Here is a 19,152-nt window from a genome sequence, read left to right as displayed (position 1 = left end):
TCTGAACCTATTTACCTCCCAGAGCCCCCACCTCCAATATGATCACATTGAGGAATAGGGTTTCAACATATGAACTTGGGAGAGACACATGCAGCCCACAGCAGCAGGGGTCCTTATCACGTTCTGTCTTAGTGGGGAAACTTGCAGTGTTTCGCCATGGAGAATGAGGTTAGCAGTGGGTTTTTTTACAAACGCCTTTTCATGTTGAGTAAGCTCCTTTGTATTCCCAGTTTTCTATGTGTTTCTATTGTGAAAGGATGCTGGATTTTGTCAAATGCCTTTTCTGCACCTACTGAATATTCTCTTGCAATTCTTTTTATTCTTGTATGATTGGTGGTAATACCGTCACTTTCTGATTTTAGTTATTTGTGTGTTCTTTTTTCCTTTGTCAGTGTAGTAGAAGGTTTGTCAGTTTTGTCGATCTTTTTCAAAGAAACAACTTTTGGTTTGGTCAATTCTATAGTTATTCTAATCTTTTGTTTATCTCGCCTCTAATCTTTATTTTTTCATTCCTTCTGCTAGCTTTGAAACCTTAAAAATGTGTTCTTTTTTTCCTAGTTAATCAAGGTATAAAGTTAAGCCATGAAGGTCTTTCTTCCTCCTTAACATCGGCATTTACGGCTATACATTTCCCTCTGAGGTACTGCCTTTGCTGCATCGCTTAAACTTCAATCACTCCTACGATTCTTACAAAAGTACCATGATAACAATTCCAGGAGTCACCTTTCATATCATATTGGAAAGGCCACTAGCCTAGGGCGTCTATAGCTAAAGTAACAAAAGTAACAAAGTAACAGGAACTACAACTGCCCACAAGCACAAGGCTGTGTCGAGCCCAGCACACGCAGTGGAGCAAAGGGAAAAGGGGCGCCTGCATGCAGTGGTCAGAGCCCATTCTCAAAACAACAGCGCGGTGTCCAATGTTCTCATTAGCACCTACTTTTCAAAGCTTACAAAAGTAATGCTGCATTTTCAAGGCATCCTATTCAGTAACCGCACTAGAAAACAACAAAGCACTTGTGTATGTGGCACGGTGAATACATAATCATGCCAAGCCTTCAGGTTTGTTAGTTTCTGGTTTCAAGCATTTAATGTGTTTGACTTATGTGTTTAAGGACGATCCAATTAGGATTATATAATGCTGACCGTGAAAGTACTTGTCTAAATTTCCAAATAAATCACTGGGAGAGCTAAACAATGTTACTCTTTTGCTTAGCAGAACAGCTTCCTCTACATTTTAAAAAGATTATTTCCCACCGAAGGCGTATATATTTTCAAGACAGTGTGTGTTTCCTATCTGGTCAGAATATTAAGGCCCAAGATTACTTTTTTACACTGGAAGAAACATATAGTAATGTAATTAAAAAAAAATTTTAGGGGCGCCTGAGTGGCTCAGTCGGCTGAGCATCCGACTTCGGCTCAGGTTGTGATCTCGTGGTTCATGAGTTCGAGTCCCGCGTCGGGCTCCGTGCTGACAGCTCAGGGCCTGGATGGAGCCCGCTTCGGATTCTGTGTCTCCCTCTGTCTGCCCCTCCGCCGCTTGCACTCTGTCTCTCGCATTGTCTCAAAAATAAATAAACATTTAAAAAAAATTTTTTAAGTGCTCAATATGCGAACTCAGTAGACTCTCATTAAGACCGCAATTTGCATAACTGCAGCTGGACTTCAGCTAGGACTCACATGGACAGCACAAGACATGACCTTGGTGGCAGAGATGCCACCACACCCAGGACCTCATGTGACACAGCTCTCCCTTATCCAAGTTACTTCTTTACAAGTCGGTGCTGCTGGCCACGTCTTGTTCATATGTTGCGGCCATCCTTGCTTCTTTCTTTGAGCTTGAATAGCAAATGTAGTCAGAAACTGAAAAATGAACTAGGACTAGAAATAAAGGAAAATTTTATGACCATAAAAATATCCTTGGGATAAGGGCACACTTATGAGCACTGAGAGGTGTGGAATCACTAACTTGTACACCTGCGGCTAATGTAACACTATACATTAATTATAGTGGAATTTAAAAAATCTCCTTATCCCTTTTTTTTTTAAAGCATTGAATTATTTTGACACAGAAGCATTTACACTCGAAAAGAAACGCAGCTTAATACTCTCCAGTGAGGATTCCATTCGGTCCAGTGATGAACAGCAGTGCGTTCAACAGCCAAGGAAATAGCGTAACCAACGTCTGGGGTAAAAGTCTCCCTTTGAAGCTATTGTATAAACTTACTACCTATTTACGTGTTAGATGCTTTCCATTACAGGCTGTCATTTCTGGGAATACAGACCTACACTGCACCCCAGCTGGGCTCTGAAAGGACAGAACAGGGTACTTACTGTGGCAGCTTTCCTTAAATCCAGACTTCACCAGCTCAGGTTAAGTCAGAATAAGGCTATAATGTTTGACAAGTAAAAGTAACGAGAAGAACTATTTAAAAGGTGTAACAAAATTAACTTAAGCGACCCCTGGGTGGCTCAGTCGGTTGAGCGTCTGACTTCGGCTCAGGTCATGACCTCCTGGTTCGTGAATTCGAGCCCCGTGTCGGGCTCTGTGCTGACGGCTCAGAGCCTAGAGCCTGCTTTGGATTCTGTGTCTCCCTCTGTGTCTGCCCCTCTTCCGCTCATGCTCTGTTGCTCTCTGTCTCTCTCTCACACTAAGATAAATATTAAAAAAAAATTTTTTTTAATTTACTTGAAAGGCTGGGTCACTGGGTGACTGTGTGATTTGGGCCAAGTCCTGTAACCTCTCTCAATTCCAGTTTCCTTATTTCGAGGGCTGAAGTAGCTGTCTTCCATCTTGTGGACAGCCCTGTGGATGCTTCCCACACCCACCACGTGGGAGATGTTCTCTCTCTCAAAGTAATGAAGGAAAGCCCTGGCCTATGCCGTCCCTTCCACATCTGAGCTCCCTTGGTTTTGGCGTAAAAATGACACCGGAAGCATAACTTAACTTGGCTTTAAGGTTGCAAGTTTGGTAACGACAGGGATGAGAAAGGATCGACAAACAGGAAGGGTAAAATACAAAAGCTCGAAGAGGTATCTGCGCGGGCTCATGTACATTACAGATAAGGCACCGCCTTCATTTCTGTGTGTTGTGTAAGGTGCTGTGAAGAACACACATGTAAATTACGTGTGTTCTTACATGTAATCTGACAGCAAAAATATATTCGGAGGTTATAAGGAATTGAGAAGAAAATGTTTTATTAAAGTACTAGTATTTGTACACGAACATCTACAGCCTGCCATTCTCTGAGCCAGGTGTTTTATCTAGTTTACCTAATTTCCATCTCCCAAACATTCCATGAGGTACCATTTCAACTTTTAACATGAGGAAACCGAGGCTCAGAGATGTGAAGCAACTGGCCTGACGTCACCTCCGATGTAAGTGGCAGAGCTGGTGCCCATCCGGCCTGATTCAAAAGCCTGTGCCCCGCTCCCTGCACTGGCTCAAACTGGGGGCCACAGACAGGGTTCAGAGTTCTTAAGTAATGATTTACATATTTTTAACTCCTTAAAACATAATAAGATAGAACACTGTTACATATTAAATTTTAATGCATTGAAGAAGACCGACATATAAGCCTCAGGTCATCCTGATTTTTTGTTTTAATTTTTTGCAGACTTTGAAATAAGGTTTCTCCTCCATTTTCAGGTGCAGATATAAATTCCTTTTTTTTTTTAATTTTTTTTATTTTTTAATTAATCCAGTCCAGCACTTTCCTCTTCATGAAGTTAGGCAAGCGAGTGCACTACTCCACCTGATGTGCCCAAGTCAGAGCGTAATAAACAGTTCAGAAATCAGTGCTAGTTTATGACATGACTCAGATGACAGGACCTTGTCAGAGAAGCAGCACCCAGCACTTCAACCAATTAGAAGAAATGCGAGCAGCTGTCACATAAGCCTGGTGACCGACCGATGAAGCCAAATTAATTGAAAACATCCTGCCACTGCAAAGCACGTTTAAAAATTGGTAACATTTGGGGCGCCTGGGTGGCTCAGTCGGTTAAGCAGCTGACTTCGGCTCAGGTCATGATCTTGCGGTCCGTGAGTTCGAGCCCCACGTCGGGCTCTGTGCTGACAGCTCAGAGCCTGGAGCCTGTTTCAGATTCTGTGTCTCCCTCTCTCTGACCCTCCCCCGTTCATGCTCTGTCTCTCTGTCTCAAAAATAAATAAACGTTAAAAAAAAAAATTTAAAAAAATAAAATAAAAATTGGTAACATTTGAATCTACTTAGGATTCAGAATTTTCTTGATATTATATTACCAAAACTAAGTACAGAAACAAAGAGAGGTTTATGCCAAGGTAAGCATGCAGGGATCATCCACATGTTTCAATTAAAAAAAAAAAAATTTTAATGTTTATTTATTTTGACAGAGAGAGAGAGAGAGAGACAGAGCATGAGCAGGGGAGGGGCAGAGAGAGAGGGAGACACAGAATCTGAAGCAGGCTCCAGGCTCTGACCTGTCAGCACAGAGCCTGACGTGGGGCCCGAACTCACAGACCGCGAGATCATGACCTAAGCCAAAGTCGGACGCTCAACCGACTGAGCCACCCAGGCCCCCCTACATGTTTCAATTTTAGTATGTTCTTCAGAACAACTCATTTTTCTAACTGAATTTATTAGGAAATATTCTAATTTGAGTCAATTAATTTATATTCATTCTGCTTTATTTACTGGGGTTGTGCATAAGATTTAATTTGCAAAAAGGTTTCCACCGGGGGGGAGGGGGGAAGCCTGAGAAACCATGTACTACAGCCCAATGCCTACCCAGTTGCTGCCACGCAAGTGATCAGATAATACCAATTCAGATGATAAAACAACAGTTTCAAGCTAGGGCAATAACAGAAGACTTCGGTAAAGAGGTTAAGAGAGGCAAAACAATTGCAACTGACTCAATATGAAAATAGTACCTATCATAAGAATGTAAAGCCCATTGTTCCATATCAAGAGTTTGTACTAAGATGTATTAAAAAAATATTCTGATAAAAGTAAATGAGATCCGATTTTCATAGCTGCTTGAGGAACACTACTAATATTGGGAGGTGCTACCAAACAGTAAGAGTTGTTCCTATTATTGTTTCCTTTTGGAATTCTTAAAGATTCTTCCATTAACCATCTAGAGGAAGCAAATGTTTTGAAATAAAACTCTGAAAAGGAGGTATACAGAATGAAGGTTCTGAAATCAAAGCTTGTCTATGAATATGCCTCAGATTAAAACAAAACCTTTAGGGGCGCCTGGGTGGCTCAGTCGGTTAAGCGGCCGACTTCGGCTCAGGTCATGATCTCGCCATCCGTGAGTTCGAGCCCCACGTCGGGCTCTGTGCTGACAGCTCAGAGCCTGGAGCCTGTTTCAGATTCTGTGTCTCCCTCTCTCTGACCCTCCCCTGTTCATACTCTGTCTCTTCCTGTCTCAAAAATAAATAAAACGTTAAAAAAAATTTAAAAAAAAACAACCTTTATTAGATAAGCTATCTTAAAGATTTAATGTTTAATAAGAATAGAACCCAAGTTCTACAATGTTTAGAATTTAACACTTTTAATCTAATACAAATCTTCAGTATTTGTATTAGATTTATTTTATTTTATTTTATTTATTTATATCTTTCAAATACTCCCCTTTTTTCATACCCACCCTTTTCCCAAAAGCTCATGTAAAAGAATTTGAGGAGGAAAAGGTAGTACTAAACTTAATAAAGACTATGCCATAAAATCAGATAACCACTCATTTGCCTATGATCAAGAGTCTCGGTACTTACGAACGTCCTGTGAAGCCACTTTTAAAAAACAGGCATGGAAATTAAACTTTAAAGTGTCAGATATTCATATTTAAACTTAAGTGCTTTCCTTGTTTTCCTGCTCTGGAAAGGGAAGAGCAAAATGAAGTAGGGCTTGTTTCTTGGCTGAACATGCTAATCATGTCTCTAGTGAAATACTCCCACCTTGTGGACTTCCCGGATATTGCTACCAGGAGCTGCTGGCGGCAGAGCTCTACAGCGGCCACTCCCTTTACCTGTTTCGGTTACCCAGCGCTTTTGTTGTTTTTTCTCCTATTTCAGAGTCTTAAAAATATTTTGACTTGAAATTCTGAAATCATAAATGTCTGTTGAAAAAAATAACTTCATATAGATGATAGACAGACAAATAGTCTGGTGACAAATGTGAATCCTTCAGTAATCAGACTTGGGTTTTTTTAAATGTAAATGTGCATAATACTCGTACCGTATTATAAAATAAACTGTAAACCTGCATAGGTAATATTTTTGTTTTGCATATCAAAACATATACTTTAGAGAAGTTGAGTTTTTTATTTCAGATTTCAAACAACCTTAGTTAATATACTTTTTTCATGTTGGAGTTAGAAACGCACAACTTTGGAACATTTAAAATTCTTTCTTTGTTCTTTTTATTTTTATTTTATTTCCATAAAATTACTTAACATGGCATCATGAGTTTAAATGAGAAAATATTTTTAAAATCAATTTTATCCTATTTAAAGCAAATGAAAAGCTACCTAAAAAAATTACAGCCACCTAATGCATATAAAAATGATATAAAGGCTTAAACAACAGATGTACCAGCTGTTTAAGTGTCAAATATCACAATTGATTTTTTTAAGCATTCCCTACAGAACCTATTGCAGTTACTAGACACAATTAGAACTGAATAAAGCATTTATTTGGGGTTTTACATAAGTTGGTAAGAGTCCGCATTTTTTTAATAGAGCAGAAATTCAATCCTCTGGAAAATTTCCTATCTGCCCGTTGATACATAATAATATTCCCATTGATATATAATAAATAATTCTAAATACTCATTTGAAAATGAATAAAATATATCTGGAAATAAAAATAAAATTAGTATAGTTCTGTATTTGTAATTATCTCAGATCTGCTGCCTTGCTATGTAGTTACAGATCATCTCCTGGCTTCCAGAAATAGGTCTGGGGAAGCTCCAGCGGTAGTAGCTGTGTGATCCCAAGTAACTCCCACTCTTCGCCTCCCAGAGTTAGCATTAAATTAAAAAATCCATGCCAACTGCTTAATCCAACGTGTGGCATATACTGAAGACTCAAGTAATACTAAGCAGTACTTTTATTAGCATATGCCCAATACATAAAAGACTCTATAAATATTTGTCAATGAATGAACCTGATCAAAATGTTTAGCATAACAAAAATGGGAGTCCAGCTAACTCCTAAGGCCTTTTTAACAATACTGACAACAGCCTGTTGGTAGGAGCTGAAGTGGGAGGGGCCTGTCTAAAGGTGGGCCAATATGAAGTAATTCCAAACCATGGCATTCATAAAAGGATTATAAATGCAAGAAACCTTAGAAATGTGGTGAACTCACAGTTACAAGGAAATGACTATGAAATACATTGTTTTGATTCTGTTGTATCACCCAACAAAAGGTGGAAACTACTAGGTGCTGACTGAAATACGTAATTACCATTCAATTGCTATGTACTGAGAACTTACTATGTGCCTAACCCAGGGAACTACTAGTATAATAACAAAGGAAACATTTTACCCACATTTTGAACCAAAGATCAGGTGTCTTTATGAATAGTATTCTCTTCAAGATAAAATGTGGCTTCTCATTTACCACCTTCCCCTAATCCATACTTTGCTCGATCCAAATGTCATCATCATATTTCTTTATTCTCTCAGAAATAATCACTACTGCCTACTCCATATCAAGAACGTCTAAAGCGAGGAATTCAGCAAGGTTTAAGGAAGTTACAGTCGTGGAGTTAACAGTCTAGTTCAGGAAACAAATATTAAGGAGAAATGCAAATATTTATAGAAAGGTAACCATGTTAAGTGCTATGAAGGAACATACCAGTATATATGGAACACATCTAGTAAAGTCTTGGGGAATGGGGTATGCCGGTCACAAAAGGATTCTTGAGGCTGTGGCATTTAAGAGGTGACCAGAAGAATAAGGTGGGGGAGGAAGGATGGGCCACAGAGAAGTGCAGGTGGAAAGGTAAAAAGCAAGAGGGATAAAGCATGAGAATGGGCTGGAGAGCCAGGCTAGGCCTGTTCAGAACTCCAGATAAACTTGATGCTTGTACATTGAATTTTGACCAATTATTTTTCTTTATCCGTAGAGCCCAAGTTGACACTCAATGACCATCATCTCCATCTTATAGTACTCATAAATCAAATTAATATTACTGTACAAGCAACTCATTAGTTGCCCTCTACACCACTGACCTATCAGCCAATGCTACAGAAACCACCTTTCATTCACTCTCAACCAGGGGCTTAAATGTGGGGGTTGGGGGACAAACCATGCAGCTGGCAAGTCCAAGGGAAAGAAGGTAATTTAAAAAATGATCTAAAAAGTAGGCTTCTAAATCCAACATTTTACTAGAAAATAAAGAATAAAATCATCTTAAGAAACAAGAAATTATTACAACAGGAAAGACATACAGGGAAATTAGTCATAAATTAATGGAGATGTTTAGAAATAACCAGTTTTCTTCACTACACTGCAACAGACTGTCTACACATGTTGTTCATTTCTTAGCTTTCTCATTTTCATGGCGCGCTGTTAAGTGCCATTCTCTATCATTCATTTCATCTTTACTGTGGGATCCCCACCTACTCTGCACAACTTTTCATTTACCCTAATGTTCCCACCAAGATCCACTGCCATCCCCTTCGCAACACAGGATTCTCAAAATACGCTCCCTTGGGTCAATAGGATTCCCTAACTTACGCCAAGTTACACTGATACAGCCAAATAATAGGCACCTTAGAGCATACAGGGTACGGATACAATTTTTTCAAACCCCTGCAATGGATCTCCATTTTACTTAGGGTAAAAGCCAAAACCTTTACAACGATCTTCCATGTTCCACACCTTCCTGACCTCACCTCCCACCCCGTCGCTCTACTGAATCCTCTCTAGCCACACCAAATCCCTTGTCCTTGCTGTTACGGAAACATTCCAGGTACTCTCTGGTCTTACAACCTTTGTCCACACTGTTCCTTCTGCCCAGAAATGCTTTCCCCAGATATCTAGTTGGCTAATTCTCCTGCTTCCTTCAAGTCTTTGCTCAGCTTTTCCCTTCTCAACAAGAACTACCCTGAATAAAGTATTTACGTGATACATATTCAGGGAAAGTGTGTTTTGAGAAAAAAGATGGAAACAAAAATTATACACAAGACAGTAATTTAATAAATGTTGAATGGTGACAACATCAACACATGCAGAGAAGTCACATCATATCAAAAAGATAGAATTTCATTAAGATTCTACACTATATACAAAAAGCACCAAAAGTGCCATGCATGAAACAGTGTTTGGCATAAATATTCCTAGTATCTCAAAATCAAAATTAGGAGAAATATCACCAGCACAAAGGATGTACTTTGTACTACAAAGGAGATGAGACAACTTCTTCACAAATCTAAACTATCATCCAGTTTTTCATGCTATTGAAATTCACGACTTAAATCCACATGCGACGGAAATAGACGGGTGCATAATCTGGGTCACATGATGGAGGAGGGACAACAAATAATATAAAAGAAAGAGGAAGGAGGTCAGGGAGAGCTAAGGGAGGCAGGAGATAACCAGAAATGAGCAAGTTAAACTTAGGAAAATTTTGGCTGAGTATCAGGTATGAACATCCTAAGATATGAGATTTTATTATGAAAAATGCCAAGTACAGAAATACCACTACCTGAATAATTTAAAGATGCTGAATTGAGCATAAAGGTATAAGTTAGATGCGTACAGTGCCTATTCAGCAAATAGCTATTCCAAGGAATGGAACATGGCTACCATTCTAAGGCTCTCTCAAAACTTGTTTTAAATAATTAAGAGTATGGCATTATCCTTATCACAAAACTATTCTGACCACATCATCCTGAGTAAAAGACTGCGTGAGTAGTGTCAAAACAAAAATTTAAAACATTATCTTCATGAAAACTACTTAAATTGATCTTTTAAAAACTTCTATCATTGCTTAAAATGCTTACTGAAAAACACCAGAAATAAAGTTTTATACGAACATATTTCAATGGTTGTCTAAAACGTTGTAATAAAAAGTAGACAGAAAATCTTTATCTATAGTTTTTATTTTACTCCCTTTCTTCTTCCTAAATGTATGTTAACAAAAAAAACCCTCAAATGATCTAGACAAAAGCTTTTAGCTCAACACATAATTGCAAGAAAATTACAATAATTGTACCAATTAAAATAATCTTGAATGAACAGTATGTCATCTTAATGTTCCAATGGTTTATAGAGGGATCTACTTAATTAGCTGAAATTGCTTTCTAGTGTTAGTATCAAATGTCATTTGTTAAAAGTTGAACAATTTAGAAAATAATTTAACAAAGCAATTTTACCAAACACCAAGAACCAACATTTTCTTTTTCAGCTGAATAAAGCAAGCAGATGTGTCATCAAATTGCTATAAAAATAAATGAGGCTTTTTATGGATTAAAAAATAAATTTTACTACTAGCGTTAAAAATACTATTTTCTGATTGTTTTTATCAAATCAGATTTCTTTAATAAAATAAATGAATATCAATTATATACTGCTGCTTTTGTCTGCTGTAAATAAAACTTTTTATTATTCAAATGACAAGCAATGGAATCAAAGAACTCAACTATGGGTAACTAGAAATAGTCAGCTAAATTATTCTAACATATTCCAATATATGATCTTTCAATATGTTAATCAAATTGTCTTCCTATAGTTTTTCATTCCAAATCATCTTAAAGTCAATTATTAAGTCAACTCCTTAATGAAGTCTCGAAGATTCTTACTACATTGTCTTTTTCTCTTTTCCTTAGACTAGCTACAAAATATTCTTTGTGTTTGTAGGCATATAAAACACACTTTTTTCTAAAAAAAAAAAAAAAAAAAAAATCTAAAAATCCCCCTGAATCCAACCCATTAATGGATGCCAGGCCCACCTAGTGCTGAAGTCTAAAATAATGGATTAATTTAATAGCAAAACAAACTTCTAATTATCTCATTACATCTCCAATATAGAATTGGAGATATATATTTACTTGAACAAAATATTCCCCCTACAAAAACTCACTCCGAGTTATTTTTATTATATGATGAAAAATACTCCATCAAAAACATTTCTTTGTGGGAATGCAAGCTGGTGCGGCCACTCTGGAAAACAGTATGGAGGTTCTTCAAAAAACTAAAAATAGAACTACCCTACGACCCAGCAACTGCACTACTAGGCATTCATCCACGGGATACAGGTGTGCTGTTTCGAAGGGACACATGCACCCCCATGTTTATAGCAGCACTATCAACAATAGCCAAAGGATGGAAAGAGCCCAAATGTCCATTGATGGATGAATGGATAAAGAAGATATGGTATATATATGCAATGGAGTATTACTCGGCAATCAAAAAGAATAAAACCTTGCCATTTGCAACTACGTGGATGGACCTGGAGGGTATTATGCTAAGCGAAATGAGTCAGAGAAAGACAAAAATCCTATGACTTCACTCACATGAGGACTTTAAGAGACAAAACAGATGAACGTAAGGGAAGGGAAACAAAAATAATATAAAAACAGGGAGGGGGACAAAACAGAAGAGACTCATAAATATGGAGAACAAACTGAGGGTAACGGGAGGGGTTGTGGGAGGGGGGATGGGATAAACGGGTAAGGGGCACTTATCCCTCTTTTCTTATACAAACAGTATCATGTTGTACACTCTTACACACTTTGCTATTTTCACTTACTATATCCTAGAAATTCCTCCATGTAAATCACAGAGTTTTTCTTCATTCTTTCCTACGGTTACAAAATACCCTATCATGGTGCTTCAACCAATGTTCTTATGTAAACGTTTATTTATTTATTTTTGAGAGAAAGAGGGGGTAAAAAAAACACAAGTGGGGGAAGGGCAGAGAGAGAGAGGGAGACACAGAATCCAAAGCAGTCTCGAGGCTCTGGCTGTCAGCACAGAGCCCGACATGGGGCTCGAACTCACAAAGCGTGAGATCATGACCTGAGCTGAAGTCGGACGCTTAACCGACTGAGCCACCGAGGGGCCCCCCCAATGTTCTTATATAAATGCACACTTAAGTTGCACAACTTCTTGTTTGTGGGGGTGTACATTCAGAGTAAATGACTGCTGGATTGAAAGTAAACATACGGGTACTTGTTCACCACTGTACCTCCAGCATCCAGAAGCAGGACCCACAAATAATAAACACTTAATATATTTTTGTTGGATTGAACCGAAAGATAAATTTCTGAGGGCTTTAAAGACCTTTTATTCATTTGCACAACCCTCGTGCTTCCGTCTCCCGGGGACCCAGACTTTAACCACTCCCTACCTCCGTCACAGGACACGCAGAGGACCCAGTGGCTGGGGGCTTCAAGCCCGCAGCCCTTCAAATGTGAAAACTTGATCAGTGTTTCTGCAATCCTGAGATACAGTGTACTTCGAAGCAATATACTCAACTAAAGGAAGACAAAGAGACTGACTTGAGTCCTCTTCTGTACCCAAGCCAAAAACTGACATGAACTATATTTACTCTTTTACTGGGGGTGGGGTGCTGAAAAATCTAACAGCTGTTTTTACGAAGGTAAAGGAAACTTGTAGAAAAAAAATAACGTATTACAGCAATGCCTGCTTAATAGATCCGTTGTCACTGCAGTAAATGAGACGATCTGTATCAACCATCTTATGTGTTAAATAGAATATTCGTATCTTGTGACATTCTAGAGAGAAATGGAGAACACAGAAATGTAACAACTTGAGACACTTCATCCTCATCGTAAGATGCCAGTGCCTTACATACTCCAGACAACTCTACAGCTGAAGAAAACACAGCTGACCCTACCGCGCTGTGCGGGGCAGTACCCTTCGCACGTGGCTCTGGAGCCAGGGACCCGGCTCTACCACTCAGTGGCTGTGAGACATTCGCTACGTGACTTGCCTTCTCTGGGCTTCAATTTTCTCATGTGTAAAACACGAACAATAACACTACTCCACAGACTGCGAGAATAAAAGGTGTCAAAACGCAAAGTGTTTAGAACAGTGGCGGGCACAGAAGCGATCTGTGGACTCTGAGACACCTGGACTGAAATACCTCTGCTACTCACGAGCTAGGCGACTTCGGGACGTTAAACTTTCCGAGCCACAATCTTCCCTGTTGAGGACGTGGAGCCGCCCAGCCACCTGAGCTTCACGGAGCTTCGCGAGCACTGAGGCTCCTGGCGGAGAAGCCGGCACTTGAGGAAGGCAGGCTGGAGACACAGACACCAAAAGGAGAAAATGCTCACGATGAGCAGTCTCTCCTCCTTCCATGAGGGCCCTGTGACACGAGCAGCTCTCCTGCGGCCACAAGTTCAAACTTCCCGAAACCAAATACATGCTCCAGGAACAATACCGATTCAGACAGGCTCTAAGAACCCTGTTTCTAGTCCCTGAATGAAGGCTTATTCTTTCCTCAGACATATTTTTATTGACACACAAATAATCACCATTGCTCAAGGATAAGACGAAGTCCCAAAGGACTACCTGTCCATGCTAACTGGCGCTTTGGGTGAACAATACACCATGTGACAAAGAAACCCCATTACGTCGGGATGAGTTGTTAGTAAGAAGTTAGAGTTTCCAAAGTTAAATTGTAATTGTTTAACAATAACTGTGCTCATCTAGCAAACGCTCATTACACATTACACGACACCTGTTACGATGCAAAACTTACGAAATAAAACAACGTTTTACTGCACAACCAAGGGAAAAGCCAATCTTGTGTCTCACGGGAAGAAGAGACTCTCTCAGATACCAGACAGCAGATACGATTCCATGCCACTTCTCCACAGCCGGCAGTGATTATGTGTCACTGCCACCTACTGGAACACCTACTTGATATAGCACACGGTTTACACAACTACTTGAATTTAGTGTAAATTAAACAGCAAAAGCAGGAAGACCTCAAATCTGTACACTAACACTACAGCCATCCTCCGTAAGCCTAAAGCTAGTTATTTACCTCAGAAAACATGACATAAAATATCTACATGAACAATGGGGATGAACAACAAAGGAAAACTGCATGCTGACGATACTTCAAGAAAAATTTTTTGTAATCTTCAAAGTTTTAATATATGAACTATACACTAAACGCTTTGTTAGTGTTTCAATTATATTTAAAATAATCGTTTCAGTTATACCAAGATTTGTGAAATTGTATAGTTTCTTTCTACCACCTTTTTTCTAACAGATAGCTTACTCGAGCAGCTCTTGGAAACTCTGAAGGTATGTTCTGGTGAACAAAAAGGATTACAATTTCATTTGCGAATCTGACAAGAAACTGTCAACTCTTATACCTTTACATGCCTGACATTTCACTGAGCCTAAACTTCACGTCTTTCAAGAAAAAATTAATCAATTTCTTATCAGAAGTAAAAACTTCAGAAGTACTTCAAATGACTGACTATAAAGGAACAATAAATTGCTTTATTGTTTAACGCAAAGAATGTTTTCCAACCCGTATTCACAGTTTCAAAAACTCTCCGGACCCAAAACTGAAAATACCTGCACTAATGATTTGAAAATGGAACCTCCTTAATATTCAATGAAGACTCTTAGAATAAAAAATAAAATGGAAACAAATAATAACATTTCACAGTTTGCATTTCATATGTATAAATACATAAAACTAATAGGACTATTAATTCAACTTTTTTTACTGTGTAAGTTACACTGCAAAGGGAAGAATATACTCAACTACCTAAGTTATAAATTTTACATGAGATATATACCTGTGCTAATACAACTCCAAAATTATAATGCAATTAATGAGAATGGTTAGTTGAATCCAGAAGTACACATTTCATGTATATTATTTTGTATTCATTTTGCTTTATTTGCATTAACATTTTTCTGAAAAGTCAAGTTAATCTAAGATAAAGTGAAACATAAAGAGGTCGGACAACGTACCTTTCATAGATGGTTTTCAGTGTCATTTGATCTGGAATCCCTTCAGTCTCTTCCAAATATAATATGAGCCATGAAGTTCGGTATGGCCACTGCTCAGTAAGATTGATCCAGCTAGCAAGCCTGTCCCAGTTGAAACTAATCTGATTGGCTCTCAGTAATCGCCCTTTAAAAAGTATGAAAACAGTTTTTTAAATTCATAGATGTGTAATATTATACTAAGCAAAACATTTAGCATATTCACAAATAATTTGAATCTTTAAACATTGCAATTTAATTTACACCACAAATTTCAACCTAGTATTTATATGGCTTCTGTAATCCAAAGAGCTGTACTGGAAAACTCCTAGGGATTAAACACAATTCTGTTTAATCCTAAAGTAATTTTTGCTGTGTCATTTGCCACCAGTGCTATATACTGCTTTGACCACATACCTGTAGGCAAAACCTTTCAGAACTATGTGTCAGTCTCAACAATCAGACAACAGAACATCAATGAACCCATGATGGACCTCATCCTCTAAAGAACTGTCTAAGTTGGTAGGTATATGATATAGTGTATTAAAAGGTGATCGGTTCTATGGGGTAAATTAATAAAGCAAGGAGTGTCAAAGAAAGAAGTGTAATTTTATCTAAGACGAAAAAGGAAGGTCTCGTTGAAAAGCTGACATTTAAGCAAAGAGTTAAGACAAGACGAGAAAGCCCGTGATGCATCTCTCCAAAGAAAGATCATTACAGGCAGAAGCAGAAGCCCTTAGGCAGGAGCATGCCTGACATTTTCAGGGAACAGCAAAGAGGTCTGTTAGGGATGGAACAGGAGAGTAGAAGATAAGGTTAGAGGTCGGAAAAGAGGTGGAGAGAGAGAGAGATCAAGAGGGCCTTGTAAGAAACTGTAAGGACTTAAGATTTTTATTTTCAACAAAATGGAAACATAATAGAGTTCTTAGCAGAGAAACAAGATGATTGGTTTCTATTTCAAAAGGTCACTGTGGCCGCCACATGGAGAACAGACCACAGAGGAAAAAGTAGCAGCAGGGAGATGAGTTAGGCCACTGCTACGATTAATACAGATGAGACATAATGATGCGTTGGATAAGGGTAGTATGTTACAAATGGTGAGAAGTGGTCAGATTCTGGATTTAGTATGAAAATAGAGCTAAAGAACATACTACAGATTGGAGGTGGCATCTAGAAAAAACATATCAAGGGGTTTTTTTTGCCTAAGGAACTGGAAAAAGAGTTGGATTAACTGAGATGGGAGTCTATGGGCAGATTAAGTTTGGGGCAGATGATCAAAAGTTCAATTTTGGACATATTAAGTATCAGACGAATATAAGACACCACTAGATATCAAGTAGGCAACTGGAAAGCAACAAGGATGAAGATATACGTTTGAGAATCATATGTACATGGTATATAAACCTTTGGGACTCCATGAGATCACCAAAGGAACTGGTTTAGATTGAAAAGCAAAGAAGCAATGACTGCACCAGGGGTATTCCAAAGCTAAATGGTAAGGGAAGATGAGGTTTTTATGGCACTTATTGTTACGTGACTTTTTATATCTTTCTGTCTTCGCCAATAAGTCAAGAACTTTACCTTGTTTGCTGCTTACCTCCATAATACCCAGGCCAGTATCTGGCATATCTAGACACTCACCGTATATTTGTTAAATAAGTACATAAATATTATCGATAATACACTAGAACATTTCCACTGTAGAACATAATCAATAAGGTTTGAGACCTCACTTAAAGGGATTTAATTACCAAAATTCTTGTACATATACTAGACACAATCTCACTTGCAATTTAGTTCAGAGCATGTACCCCAACCTTCTTAGCATAAAAGCAAATTCCAGTGTAATGATCGTAACAGAGTGAACACTAGCCAATATTACCAAGTACTATTCAATGTCATGCCAAGAAAGAAATACATACTTACAAACTAAATTATAAGTATTTACATTTACATGTAAGCATTAACATGGTGAAGAGCAGAATTCTTTGCAAAGAATTCAGTCACAGGGCAATAATCTTCAATTTTATTTTCAATATTTAAATATTTTCAATAATTAAATAAAAAATCTTCAATATTTTTTATTTAAAATATCACTTGGGGGCACCTGGGTGGCTCATCAGTTAGGCGTCTGACTCTTGATTTTGGCTTAGGTCATGATCTCACAGCTCGTGGGACGGAGCTCCACATCAGGCTCTGTACTGACAGCATGGAACCTGCTTGGGATTCTCTCTCCCTCTCTCTCTCTGCCCCTCTCCCACTTGCATGTGCACATGCACATTCTCTCTCTCTCTCTCTCTCTCAAAATAAATAAACATTTAAAATAAAATGGCATTTGAAAACTAAAACAATAGACACATGTAAAATCTGAATTTCAACATTTTAAATTATAATTAAGACATCCCATGTTCATGGATTGGAAGACTTAATTTTGTTAAAATAGCAACATTACCCAAAGTCATCTACAGATTCAATGCAATCGCTGTCAAAACTCCAATGACTTTTTTTTTGCAGAAATAGAAAAATCCATCCTAAAATTCATATGGAATCTCAAGAGACACTGTAGAACCAAAACAATCCTTAAAATAAGAAATATGAAACTGGAGGACTCACACTTCCTTATTTCAAATCTTACTACAAAGCTACAGTAATGAAAACAATGTGGACTGGCATAAAGACAGGCATACAGACCAGTAGAATTGAATAGAATAGCCCAGAAATAAATCCTCATATGTATGGTCAAGTGATTTTTGACAAGGGTGCCAAGACCATTAGGTGGGGAAAGGACAGTCTTTTCAATAAATGGTGCTATGAAAACATGCAAAAGAATGAAGTTGAACCCTCTACCTAACACCATATATAAAAATTAACTCAAAAGGGATCAATGTCACTTAAAACAATAAAACACTTAGAAGAAAACATAGGTCAAAAACTTCTCAACACTGGATTTGGCAGTGATTTCTTGAATATGACACCAAAGGCATGCAAACAAAAAGCAGACAAACTGATCTTCATGAAAATTTTTAAATTTTGTACGTGAAAGGATGCTATCCACAGAGGAAAAATACAACCCACAGAATGGAAGAAAATAATTAAAAAACACATATCTGATAAGGGATCAATAGATCAATATCTACAATATACAGAGAACTCCTAAAACTCAACAATAAAAAACCCAAACAACCCAATTCAAAATGGACAAAGGGCTTGAATAAACATTTCTCTGAAGAAGATATAGGAATGGCCAACAAGCATATGCAAAAATGTTCAACATTGTTAATTAGGGAAATGCAAATCCAAACTACAATGAGATACTACTTCTCATGTATTAGGATGGCTACTATCAAAAAAAAAAATAGAAAGAAACAAGTGCTAGCAAGGATGTAGAAAAATTGGAACCTTTGTGCACTGTTGGTGGAAATGTAAAATGGCAAAGCCATGGAAAACAGAACGAAGGTTCCTCAAAAAATTAAACTTAGAAATACCATGTGACCCAGCGATTCTACTTCTGGGTATATATCCAAAAGAACTGAAGGCAGGGTCTCAAAAAATATTAAGATATATTCATGTTCATAAGAGCATTATTCACAATAGCTAAAACATGGAAACATGGAAGCAACCTACATGTCCATCAACAGGTGAATGGATATGCCAAAATGTGGTACGGACATACAATGGAATATTATTCAGTCTTAAAAAGGACTCTACGTGCTACATGTGACAACATGGTGAATCTTAAAGGCGTTGTATTAAGTGAAATAAGCCAATCACAAAAAGACAAATACTGTATGATTTGTCTGAATGAAATGAAAACAATTACGAAGATGGATGGAGGTGATGGCTGCCCAAAAAACATGAGTGTATGTACCACCACCAAAGTGTACCCACAAAAATGGTCAGGACAGTAAATTGTTATATGTATTATATTTAACACAATAAAGAAGAAAATAGCATTGAAAATAAAACAGAAGAGCAGCATACAAAATCTGAATGTCAACATTTAAATTATAAGTTGATTATGCTCAGTCATACAAATCAGCATAAAATTACCTTCGTACAAAGAGAAAAATTAAACCTGAGGTGAAATAAAAAATTTTTTAAATCAAGTTTTAAAAAAACAGTGCACAACTGATGATTGATTTTCACTGTCAACGTTAACATAGGTTTCATTAGGTACA

At 37.8% G+C, this 19,152-nt stretch overlaps 1 protein-coding gene across 7 annotated transcripts in view; it reads right to left on the bottom strand.

The window, feature by feature from the left end:
- The window catches only part of KIDINS220 (kinase D interacting substrate 220), a 95,239-nt gene that overhangs the window by 28,604 nt on the left and 47,483 nt on the right, over positions 1-19,152 (bottom strand). For 6 of the 7 annotated variants that reach the window (XM_042933728.1, XM_042933730.1, XM_042933732.1 and 3 more), the window contains exon 22: positions 14,960-15,122. In XM_042933728.1, coding sequence (XP_042789662.1) covers positions 14,960-15,122 — 163 coding nt within the window. Of the gene's footprint in view, positions 1-11,988; positions 13,258-14,959; positions 15,123-19,152 lie in introns of those variants that run through there. The other variant, XM_042933734.1, reaches the window with a different exon arrangement.

Source organism: Panthera leo, chromosome A3 (genome assembly GCF_018350215.1).
Source record: "Panthera leo isolate Ple1 chromosome A3, P.leo_Ple1_pat1.1, whole genome shotgun sequence".
Classification (NCBI taxonomy): Eukaryota; Metazoa; Chordata; class Mammalia; order Carnivora; family Felidae; genus Panthera; species Panthera leo.
This window is presented reverse-complemented; position numbering and strand designations above follow the sequence as displayed.